Source organism: Podarcis gaigeae (genome assembly GCF_964106915.1).
Source record: "Podarcis gaigeae genome assembly, chromosome: 3".
In the NCBI taxonomy this organism is placed as follows: Eukaryota; Metazoa; Chordata; class Lepidosauria; order Squamata; family Lacertidae; genus Podarcis; species Podarcis gaigeae.
Window position 1 is genome coordinate 94,970,499 of NC_139680.1, and position 12,137 is coordinate 94,982,635.

Consider the following 12,137-nt stretch of genomic DNA (forward strand, 5'->3'; position numbering starts at 1 on the left):
CAGACCCCTACAAGTTTTGTGAATCTTTGTACTTTCGTCCATTTACTGTATTTATTTTCCCAAATTTGGACTATAAAATGGTGGTTTTCTTGAGTCAAAATGGGAGTACCCCTAAACATTTTTTTAAAGAAAAAAAGCACTGCATATGAATAGCTATATCTACGAAATTATCTCTTAATCACTGAACCTTTAGTTTGTGACAAGAGTACTCTGATCCCTTGTCATATTTGCAGTATAATACTGTATAATACTACTGCAATGCAGGCAGGTTCTTCCTTTAAAAAATACTACGTCACAGCAAAAGTTCTAGTCTTTTTTAAAAAAAAACAACACATGGTAGATTACAGGCAGTAAATCAATTGAAGGTACCACTCTTTCTGCCCAGTGAAGGGAACCTTTGGAAATAAATTAAAATTCCAACACAGACATTTTGACACAGTGACCCCATGAAACTGAATAATGTCATTTGTTAAATATGGATGTAAAGTTAAGAGTGTAGCAGCGAACTGAAATCACACCTAGCACAAGAGGTCCACTTGGTATGCAAAGCAAGTTTTTTTTTTATTAAAATAGCCCCTGTTTAATCATTAGTAATATTTAATTTAGTATCTGTTTCGGAAGACAAACCTTGAGGCCTTATTTTGATTTATCTGAAGAAAATGAAGAAAAACCAGCAGTGTTGTACCATCAGGCAGTGGTTCTTAAAATTTCATTTACATTCCATTCTTAATGAAAAATCACAACAGCTAGGCAGTATATGAAATGGAGCTCAAATATAGAGATTTTTTTCTTACTATATTTCTGTTTTTTTTAATAAGTTTTATTATACTGTAGAATTACCGTATAATATTTCAAGTGAAACAATTATCTGTTCAAAATTCCTAAGTGACATTGAACAATATTTACGAGATGGTCAGTGATAAAGACGGTTTAAATTGTGTCTCATCATAGTTCTTGGTATATGTCCCAGTTTTGAATTTCATTGGTTTTGCAGGACAGGGTAAAAGCTTCCCCTCCCTGCCAGTAAGATTGTATTAACCTTTGAGAAGTGAGTGAATTTAAATAAATTTGACAAACCTTTGAAATACAAAGTGGTCATATTTGATGGGAGGGAAGCCAAAAAATACAGAAGAAATATTTGGTATAACACTACTCTGCACTGATTGATGGCCTTGCAAGTTCACCTATTGGGGATTGATGAGAGATGGGCATCATTTAAACACATTGTTGTGTATTCGCAACCAGGGTGGTTCAAGAACAAAGAAATGGTGCCTACTCTTTCAATTAATAGATGTGGGTAAAATGGGGTTTCTAAATCATGCTTGGGAACTAAATGGTGGTAGTAATTCTTGATCGATTAACACAGAGGTCTGATTTATATGACTCAGCCCACAGATAAATCTGTTTTTCTTGTAAATGATTCAGTCACATCCCATCATGGTTTAAATGCACTTAGCACATCTCTGTCCATTCATGTGTAGCAACAGTGCACCCCATTTTACCCACATCGGTGCACACCATTAGCATGCTGTAAAGGTAAAGGGACCCCTGACCATCAGGTCCAGTCACAGACGACTCTGGGGTTGCGGCGCTCATCTCGCTTTACGGGCCAAGGGAGCCGGCGTTTGTCCGCAGACAGCTTCCGGGTCATGTGGCCAGCATGACCAAGCCGCTTCTGGCGAACCAGAGCAGCGCACGGAAACGCCGTTTACCTTCCCGCCGGAGCGGTACCTATTTATCTACTTGTGCTTCGTGCTTTCGAACTGCTAGGTTGGCAGGAGCAGGGACCAAGCAATGGGAGCTCAACCCCGTCACGGGGATTCAAACCGCCAACCTTCTGATCAGCAAGCCCTAGGCTCTGTGGTTTAACCCATAGCGCCACCCGTGTCCCCTTAGCATGCTATGCTATCCCTAAATGTGGATGGAGCCGGTAGTTGTGGTAAGTGCATAGGGGAAGGCCTACAGCTCAGGGCTAAAGCCTCTGCTCTGCATGCAGATGGTCATAGTCTTTCAGGTTTCAACCCCTGGCATCTCCAGGTAGGGCTGGGAGAGACCCATGTCTGAAATCCTGGAAAGCCTCTGCTAGTCAGTGTAGACAAAATTAAGCAAGATGGAACTTGCTATAAGCTAGCTTCCTATGGTACCTAAATATGGTGTGATATTTATCCATAAAATTTGTGGGACGCTTTTCACCTCAGATGTGGTGCGTGTACACAAACATGTCTATTTAAACTTCAGTGGCTGCTTTGGGGAGAGTGGAGAGCAATTCTGGTTTTGCACCGGTCATTTGGCCCAGAGTGTAGCAGCTAAGAGACTGATAGAGAAAGTGCAACCCCAGTTGTGATGCTGGAGGGGGTTGAAATGAGCAGATGCGGTCCTCTTGCCAGGCTGTGCTGTTGCAGAGGCCCCTGTGGACAGAATGAGGCTGAGTGGATCAAATTTAAAAAATAGTTTACTTTAATCTGAAAAGGACATAAGTAAGAAGTGAAAATGCTCCAGTAGCCCATAAAAACTGGACAAATAATTGTAACTAATTAATTTCCCCCAATTCTTTCCTATGGTTATTAGACTTGCCAAACTGAATTGTGCCTGAAGCAAAAGTTGGAGGCAATATGGCTTCTTCTTTGGACAAAATATTCACATCAATTTTTAGAGAAGGGGGGGGGATTTAGATGGGCTGGGAGGTTGGGTTGCATAACCCTAGATTGCTCCTGAATTTAACCTAAAGCAAAAATATTGAACCAGGCATTATAAATCAATAGGTAAAATCAATGCGTGAATGGGGGATTGGGACTGGATCCACCAGTCGTGGCCCTGACCTCCACATATTGATTATTCCTTCTGCACAAAATCTGCATCAATAGGTTCTGGACTAAAGTAGATGTTTTGAATGTAATTGACATGCACATTTTTCTTATGTAAGTAGCTGCCACAGTGAAAGCCTCCAAGTCTTGCAGGTGGGCAAGGAAAGCTTGACTCTTTTTCTCCTAGCTGTGATCCTGACCAACATTCCTCTCCCAAATGTCTGTTTGCATTTCAAGCGAAATTCCCCTCCCCCCCCCATCCCAAGACCTTGCTCAGATTTTCCTGTGGCTGATGTTTACATAACAAAAACAATACATGTTAATTACATTCATGCAATTAATGTCACGTCTAATTTCTGTGTGTGCAATCTGCATCCTTTTAAAATGCAGGGTACCGATAGTGTACACAGAATCAGATGTACTGACCGGTTAACACAGGGAGGTCAGGGATGAGGCCACTGGGCACTATCTTGATTCTCCTTCCATGTGTTAAGTTTCAGAATTTCTAAATAGGGTAAAGATTAAATCGGAACATCCGGCTTGAGCAAAACCTCTGAGAAATCTCCGGGGAAGTTTTACAGCAAGGCTATCAATATTTCTCAGATGAGACTCGACCTGTCCCTGTCTGTTGTAAACATATGATGTACAACTAGATTCACTATTGTGCTAAATTACCTTAGGGCATATCTTAATGTTCTGTGATCCTTGCATATTGTACACACCTCCACAAAGCATTGCTTATTTCTTTTGCAGGCACCCTGACAGGCTTGCAGCCCTTTGCAAAGTATGCTGTAACCCTAACGGCCTGCACTTTGGCTGGCTGTACTGAGAGCTCGCATGCTTTGAACATCTCCACTCCACAAGAAGGTAAAGTAATTTCAAAGGTCTTGACTTCCACATTTCAGTCATGAATAATAAAATAGGAGAGGAGCTAAATGCTGCAAAGCCATTTGCTGGAAAACCCCAACCTAATTTGATGACAAAGTGCATTGCCAGACCATAATTGCTCCATTTTTTGGGGGGTGCTAAAATGAATCAAACTCCATACCCTTTAATGACATGCATCTTTAATAGCTGTAATGCAGATTAATGGGCTTTTTAATTGCTGTTACATTGTTCATGCAAGAGCCTTGTCATTAATATGAAGCATCTGAAAGATTAATGAAAGCTTCCTCATTTTACTATGGCTCAGAAGTAAATCTAGAGACAGTCTGACTAAAAAGAATTGATTGTATGGCACAGTATGAAATTGAGAATCAAATGGTTGATTTCCATGGTCTCTTTTAACTGCTAAACACCAGCACAGGCAACAATTATTTCAGCCTGATGGAACCTCAAAATGCCAATTGGGCCGTTTATTAATCTGTTGTACTTGAAACTTAAAAGTTGCAAGCATAAATTATCATTTCTGAAGCTGGTATTAAGCTCAAGAGCAGCAAGAAAGAGATAATATGTTCTGGTTTTGCTTTTAGAGACTAGCTCAGTAACTTCTGTGTATCAATTACTGAGGAAAGGGTTCTCAAAAGATTTGCAGGATATTTATCTTAAACATAAAAGAAAATAACTTGAGCCAGATTGTAAAATTACACCAGTCCATAGCTTTCCCCATGAAATCAAAATTGCTTGTTTTCTTGATGGCAAATTTATGCTACCATAACAGAAAGAAGGACCTGGCCCTAATATTGTTTCAAAGAAGGCCTATAAATTAACACAACCTTCTTTGTTTCTTGGATTACTCTATGGATGATTTTCTTTTAAGAATTTACCTTCATAAAAGTTTACCTTCAAGTGATGCAGTAGCCGAAGGTGATGCTGACATCCTAAGGAGACAAAGTTCACACCCCAGGCTGTTCATATCTAGAATAACAGACGGTGGAATTTCCTCACATTCACTTTTACCTCCTAATCTGCCATAATAGATCATTCACTCTTATCACCCTAGATAGCTGCCTAATAATTTTAGAATCTGCATACTCAAAAGAAGTGTGGCTCATCTCTTTTCTCTAAATTGTTGCTTCTGAGTTGGAGTTGGAGTTGGAGTTGTTATTGTTGGCATTCGTCTGTCTCGAGAAACTCATCGGGTAGGCTTAAAGTGAAACTCCTCCCCTGCTAGCAAAAAAATGCAACCCTCCAATTTTATTTTACCTATTTTTATTTTATTCAAAGATTTATATTCCACCCTTGAAATAAAATTTACCAGGTCATCTTATACAACTCTGAATTAAAATGGCATACTAAAATACAAAGTTGCAAGAACAAAGCCCCAAAAACAAAAACAAAATTCTGGGTTAAAGACTTTGGTTATAAAGCTTGTAGAATAAAAGTTTTGCCTAGTGCCAGAAAGATAACAATGTAGGTGAATAGTGTGCTCTATAGCAGTGTTTCCCAACCGGTGTTCCGCGGCACACTAGTGTGCCGCGAGACGTTGCCTCGTGTGCCGCTTGGGAAACACTGCTCTAAGCGAGAGGGGACTCTGCTCAGGCTGCATCCGCCGTGCGCGAGGGAGGCGCTTCCTCTCGTGAGGGAGGCGAGAAGAAGGGAGGCGGGGCCGAGCAGGCGGATTGGCCCGGCGGCGGCCGTGACGTCACCCTGCGCGCGGCGGCAGATTCGAAACTCCTCAGGCGCAGGCGCGGCTGGAGCAGGAAGGCCGCTCTGCTTGAGAGGAAAGAGAGGGAGCCGCCGCCGGCGGGATGAAGAACACCGTTCCGCGGAGCACCGTGAAGAAGCTGCTGAGCAAGCACAAGCCGCACTTGCCTCAGGGTCTTACTGCCCACCCGCCTCTGTTTCCTTGCTGTGCTTGCTCAAACGGAACAAAGAGCAGGGAAAGCCCCTCCCCTCCAGGCAAGCAGGCAGGAGGGGGAGAGAGAGAGAGAGCGTGCGAGCTGGCTGGCTTGGGTGAGTAGGTGAGGGAAAACTTTTGCCTTCCTTTCCTCCCTCCCCGTTATACCCCTCTCCTGCATTCTTAGCCAGCTGCTTCTCTGCACACCCCTCTCGTGCTCCTTGTCCGTTCTGTGTTTTTCCTTCCCTCCCCACTTAAAATGTGGTTTAAAAGCATGGATCCACATGGATCCTCAGGATCTTTGCATTGGGTCACCCCAAATTCACCAACAGATCACATAGCATGTCCATGGCTACAGCCTGCCCTCCAAAAATCACGCACCCACTGTTGCGTGGGGCTGCAGTGGTGCAAAAATGTGGTTACAAAACATGGATCCACATGGATCCTCAGGATCTTTGCATTGGGTCACCCCAAATTCACCATCAGATCACATAGCATGTCCATGGCTACAGCCTGCCCCCCCAAAATCACACACCCACTGTTGCCTGGGGCTGCAATGGTGCAAAAACGTGGTTACAAAACATGGATCCACAGGGATTCTCAGGATTTTTGCATTGGGTCACCCCAAATTCACCATCAGATCACATGTCTGTGGCCACAGCATGAAGCACAAAAATGATACATCATTAATATTCACTGCCCACGGCGGCAGCCAATCGGCTGCCGCAAAGGGCGGGCCCTCACAGGTTCACTGAATAAAGTATTTTATAATTTTTCATATTTCTGTTTACTTACTATTTCATAATAAAGTAATTATAAAATACTTTATTTGTGTTTATTTGATTCCTATTAAAGAGAGTTACTTTATATATAGTCAATATAGGCACAGAGTTATTTTTTTAAACATTTTCTAATGGTGGTGTGCCTCGAGATTTTTTTCATGAAACAAGTGTGCCTTTGCCCAAAAAAGGTTGGGAAACACTGCTCTATAGGCAGTGTGCCACCACTGAAAAGGCTCTATCTGTGCTTTCTACCTGCCACAATTCATTTGAAGCAGGAACCCAGATATCTTTCAACCATCACCTCAGTGTACCCTCAGAAGTAATCAACAAGCGGTTGCATGCTAGCTGTGGTTAGGTGTGGCTTAAGGAAGCAGTAGGCGGGACCATTGCCCAAAATGGGTGGGGCCACCCATTCCTATCTTTCTCTCTCCTCCCTCTCCCTGTCTGACACCCCCTAGAGGTTTTAACTGATTGATTGCAGGTGGTTTTGAATTTATTTATTTATTTATTTATTTCAGCAATTTATATAGTGCTTAATTATAATTGTCTTGGTACAGTGTACAGTGAACTCAACAAATACAATAAAGATACAAATCGGTTAAAACCTATAAAATCAGAAATGACTTAAAATGGCTGCTGAACTAAAAAGGACTTCAATATACACTAGATGTTCAACAAGGAAATGAGTCCAAGGCCACGAATTGCCCATGCCTGATGTACAGCCAAGGTGATATGGGACAAGGCAAAATGGTTTTCCAATTCTCCTTCCTCCTAGCAAACAGCACCCCTTATTTTTGAGGGCCAGCATTGGGAGGTATGCCTTGGCTGGCAGACCTGCTGGCTCTCAGTAGGGGAAGGAGCTTGTAGTCTTTTCTAGAGGGGACTATACACTCATGCCTTTTGCAAGATTGCTTTGCAAACAAAAATAAGGTGGTTTTTTTGCTTGCAAAAGGTATGTGTCTGCTCCATTTGGGATTTGAATCATTCCAAATTATTTCTCAAGGTTTTGTGAGAATTCATAAGGAATCATCCTGAACCTGCATGCATTCATTACAAGCATATCTGAATGTAATCCATTTAACTCCAGCCATTCCCAAAAGTTGAATCAAAAACCCAGTGTGTATGGAGGTCCTGGGCTGTCCAGACACCAAGACCCCCCCCCTTGACCTCACTGATGTGGTTCAAATGAAAGCAGAGCAATACATCTGGCACCAGCTTGGCTGCAGGAGTTGGCTGGAAGGAGGCGTACAATATGCCATCCAACCATTTTAGGAACTCCATTCTGGATTTGAGTAGGATTTAGTGCATATGGTAATTCTCATGCAGACTGGCTTTTAGTTCCTTAATCATCACTATTTGTGCACTGTTTATATGAATCTATGCACAGATGCCATTCACAAACATCAGTTCTAGGATTACTTTGAAATGTATCTTTCAGTATTTTCTATTTATTTATGTATTTAAAATAATTTATATCCTGTTTTTTTCTCTCCCTGAAGAGAACACTATAGCATACAATAAAGAGTAAAAAGCAATAAAATGTCTACTGAGATACTAAAGTCCCATTCCAAATCCCTAAATCCAGTTAGCATCTAGAGTCTTCTAAATGCACTCACTGATATTTTAGTGAATTGATAAGTTAATGCTCTGCTACTATTTGTCAATGAAAATTAGATTATTTGTGGATGGCTTTAAAAAAAAACAACAAATTGCAAATACATAAATATGGAAGTCAAGCATTACCATGGACTTTACTAAATATAATAGTATCTGAGGACTTCTTTTGTAAAGCATTTAGCTCTTATTTTTATCTTCTAAATACTTGCAGTAGTGTAAACGAGCATTCTATAGGTGATTTGGAAAATAATCTCATTTATGCAGATGTATTGTCATGTATATAATGATTTTTTGCTTCACAAAAAAATCAAATAAAGCCATGGGGAACATGTGTTTTATCCCTCAGAAGGATTGGACACAAAGTCAATGTAAGCAGTTTCTATTTTGGGATGCTCATGTTGCATGCATAGTAACAATCCACTGATGATACAGAAGAATGACAACAATCATACCCTCTAGCTTTCATCATTTCCCCATTGAACCATTCATCATTTAACATGCACATTGCCAACCAGTATTGGCTGATGCTATGCAAAAGGCTTGTGAATGATCAGGCTGCACTTGGATCAACAAGCCTGTTCCACAGCTTAGAGCAATGACAGAAGATTGCAGAGACCCTCTCTGGCATTGATCAGAATGGAGTTCAGTGTAAATAGCTATGGCATTTAGGTTTTCTTTCATCCATTCTCACTGGATCAGGCCCTCCTTGCTTCTGCTTGAAGTCTTCTACACAGAACTGAGTATGCAGATTGCTTAGCAGTATTTCTCATTCACATAATTATATTAATTATTTATTCTACACCAACTTTGTGTACTTGTCAAAATGGAAAAGCAGAAAGGACTGTACCATTGTACCTACCTGAACGGTAGTTTTCCTTGTCCAGTGTTGCATCGCTGGGTTGGGCTTACTTGTGTCTCTGGTGGACGGCGGCAGGAGAACCTTTTACAGGAAAGAGGTTGACCCCATCTTCAGTTTTGGGGGGGGGCAAGGGTAGCTGATCTCCCCTTGTCTCTAGAGCAATGGACCCACTTGTCCTATCTGGGAAATCCCTTCTCTCACAGATCATAGGAGAGGGAGCAGTTTGGCCCTCTTAGTTGTACCTGTAATGATCCTCTGGTACCAAAGTGATGGCAGCTGCAAAGCCATTTCCGAGCCTCGGGGAGGAGAGGGGGTTGCGGGCTGACCCCTCCCACATTCGCGGGGGCTGGATTTTGGCCCCCGCGAGATCTAGGGAATCCCCGGGCGTGCCATCGCCCCCTGCCCGCCAATCGGCGGGCCGGGGAGGCGTGGCCTAGTGTATTTAAGGCCAGGCACGCCCTGGGACCGCCCTCTTCACTCCTCGGCAGCTGAGAGGTTTTCCCATCCCACCCACCCTCAGGTTAGGTAGACTTGACCTTGCTATGGACTTCGGTTGGTCGCCGCAAGGGGCCTGGTAGGAATTTTTCCAAGTTGGCAAATTTCCAGCCTTTGGGTTTTTTCGCCTACCTCGTAGCAAATGTCACAACTTTCGCGGTATTGGCGGTTAGGCATTGGCAGGAGTCAATTGTTATGCAAATGGACGGGGGGAGGGGAAGGAAACGCCATCACCTTCCCCCAAGGAAAAAGGGTAGTCCGGTAGAGGACTCGGGGGGGGGGGCGTTGCCTTGTCCGAGACCTAGTAAGGTAAGGGCCTCCAGCACACCCATGAGCGGTGACACCCGTGGGGTCCTAGTTGGCGTACTTCAACAGGACCCCCACGGTTAGTGTTTAACCCTTCCCGGTCACCATGCCGGGTAGTTGATAGGAGCCAATGCCTAAGGCCAATAACTTCAATTCTGTAATCAATAAAGTTGTGGCCATTTACGCCCATTAACCTTAAATAACGTGTCCTGTGTCTTCATTTCATATGGGGGAGGGAACTTGCCACACAACAAAGGGCTGCTACAATTTCCTGGTTGGGGGTGGTGGCGATTGATGCCCATGCTTGTAGAGTTTCCAGGAGACTTTTTAGCATCCTAGCTGCTGCCAATCCCAGCTGTGATCCACTACTGTGGCCCACAACTATGGTTAGTGAAATCAAATAAACATTTTAGCTGGGTGGGAAAACCTTGGGAGAGCCTGGGGAAGCTGCCCGCTTCTCTGTCTTCCTAAGTCAGATGGTGGAGAAGGAGGGAAGGGGGAGAAATACTTGAAACTACTTTTTTTAAAGAAATAAAAAGACAGTGACTTGTAAGAGGGCTAAAAAGTGAAATGAGAAAGAATAAAGTAAGCCAAGATGAAGAAATAAGAGGAGCCAAAGGGAATGTGATTGCTTTCTTGAAACAGGAGTTAAAAACTGAAGAGAGGGCAGCCAATTTCCTGACAAAGCTACTCCTGCCTTCGTCCTCTAGAGGTGCAAATAAGACCAACTCAGTGATGCTACACTGGCAAACACAAATGGGGTTTTTATTTTAAATACATTTTCAATATACGTTAATTTTATATTGTTAAGTTGTTGTCTTCAAAGTCTAAACAATTAGCTATCATTGCCTTAAATTTTATTACAGATTTCAGTGTAAAGTCTACTTTAGGTGTTATAAATTTTTCTTTCATTTCCCCCCACAGCTCCACAAAATGTCCAGCCACCTACAGCTATTTCATTTCCCACATCTCTGTTCCTGAGTTGGGCTCCACCAAAAACACCAAATGGGATTATAACACAATATTATTTATACATGGATAATCAGCTTATTTATACTGGAAATGAAACAAAACATATTGTCAAAGGTGAGTTATTTTTCAGAGTCTTGTATGGAATACAGTGGAGAAGATATATTTTCACCTTGTGTTTGGCATTTTAGACTGATTACCCTTTCTGAATCAAGCATCAGGCAATGTGGAATACATATGTGCAGGATATTCAATTCCAGTCCTGCTTCCCCAGTCAGTGGAAGCAGCTAGGTCAGTTTAAAATTTCCTACAGTGTATCATCAATGCTAGATTCACCAGCCCAGCCACTTGGCCCAGGAGGTGCTGGATAGTGGTCACTGCTAATGGGTTCTGCCAGGATGCTAGAGGTTTGGCAGCTGCCTGAGGACACAGGATACAGATGCACCAGCTCATACAATGTGGAAGGATGCTTCCTACTACTCTCACTGCATTAGTCTGGTCTGCAACACAGGACTGAACTATTAGTTGCACTGACTCACCACCCCGTTTTTATGGGAAATGTATGTGAATTGGCCAGAATCTAAATACTCTGGCTTAACTAGTTTGTGGAACAAAACGCAACTCATTTTCTGATGATACAGTTTCCTTCAATCTGTGGCATTTCTGCATTTTGAGTTAGTGCAGGAAAACTTAGAATGCATTCCGTTCAAATTTCTTGCCGTGCACATCCCATAAGCTACTAGTGTGGTGGGTCACTTCTGACACTGAAAAATGAGCCCAGTTAGAGAACCCCCTGAAGGCTGTTGATGTATACTATAATAAATAGTGCACACTTTAAGTCAAACTTTTTCATTCTGTATTCAAAGGTAATGGATTTTCCGTAACCATAGTAACCTTGGTGTATTTCTAGATAAATACATGAGGTATATACATTTTGGTTTTATTTTTGAATATAAACTACCACATTATGTATTGCTAATAATATGAAAAATAGGATATAGGTTCGCATAATGACAGTTTAAACTAGTATGCATTTTTCTTCTGCAAAAAAATAAATATTTATCAAATGTATAGGTGCAATTAATATCCCCCCTCCAGGTTTTCCTATATTCTTGTAGTGTCGTTTATCTTTTGGAGCTTTTTTTTCTCTCCAAGATCTCCATCAATCTTTTTTGTGTGTTCTCGTGTGTGTGCTGTCTTATTCTTCGGTTTCTAAGAATTTGGAATACAGACTGGTGGTAATATTATCATAAAAAGCATTATTAAAAGATCTGCGGGGAAAATGTTCTGTGATGCAGTTTGAGAATGAAACAATTTATATATTTATAATTTTATGCCACTTTTCTGTGAAACAGGTGAAAATGCTTTTGCGGTAAGACTAGGCAAGCTAGTAGTAATTCTTGTGAGATATCAGCAAAAAATTCAATGACAGGAATCTCAATAACTACTTTAGGTGTTTCCCAAGGGCTTAGAAATGCCCAGTGGAATTAAATAAAAACTTTCCCCCTTTAAACAGCGCAAACCAC

At 41.9% G+C, this 12,137-nt stretch overlaps 1 protein-coding gene across 7 annotated transcripts in view; it reads left to right on the top strand.

Moving 5' to 3' along the window:
• USH2A (usherin) overlaps positions 1-12,137 on the top strand; it is a gene marked incomplete at its 5' end in the record, with an annotated part of 433,145 nt that overhangs the window by 161,046 nt on the left and 259,962 nt on the right. For all 7 annotated transcript variants that reach the window (XR_014562720.1, XM_083732918.1, XM_083732919.1 and 4 more), the window contains 2 exons: positions 3,558-3,671; positions 10,567-10,728. Coding sequence is in view for 6 of the 7 variants with exons in the window: in XM_083732918.1 (XP_083589044.1) it covers positions 3,558-3,671; positions 10,567-10,728 (276 nt within the window). The remainder of the gene's footprint in view (positions 1-3,557; positions 3,672-10,566; positions 10,729-12,137) is intronic.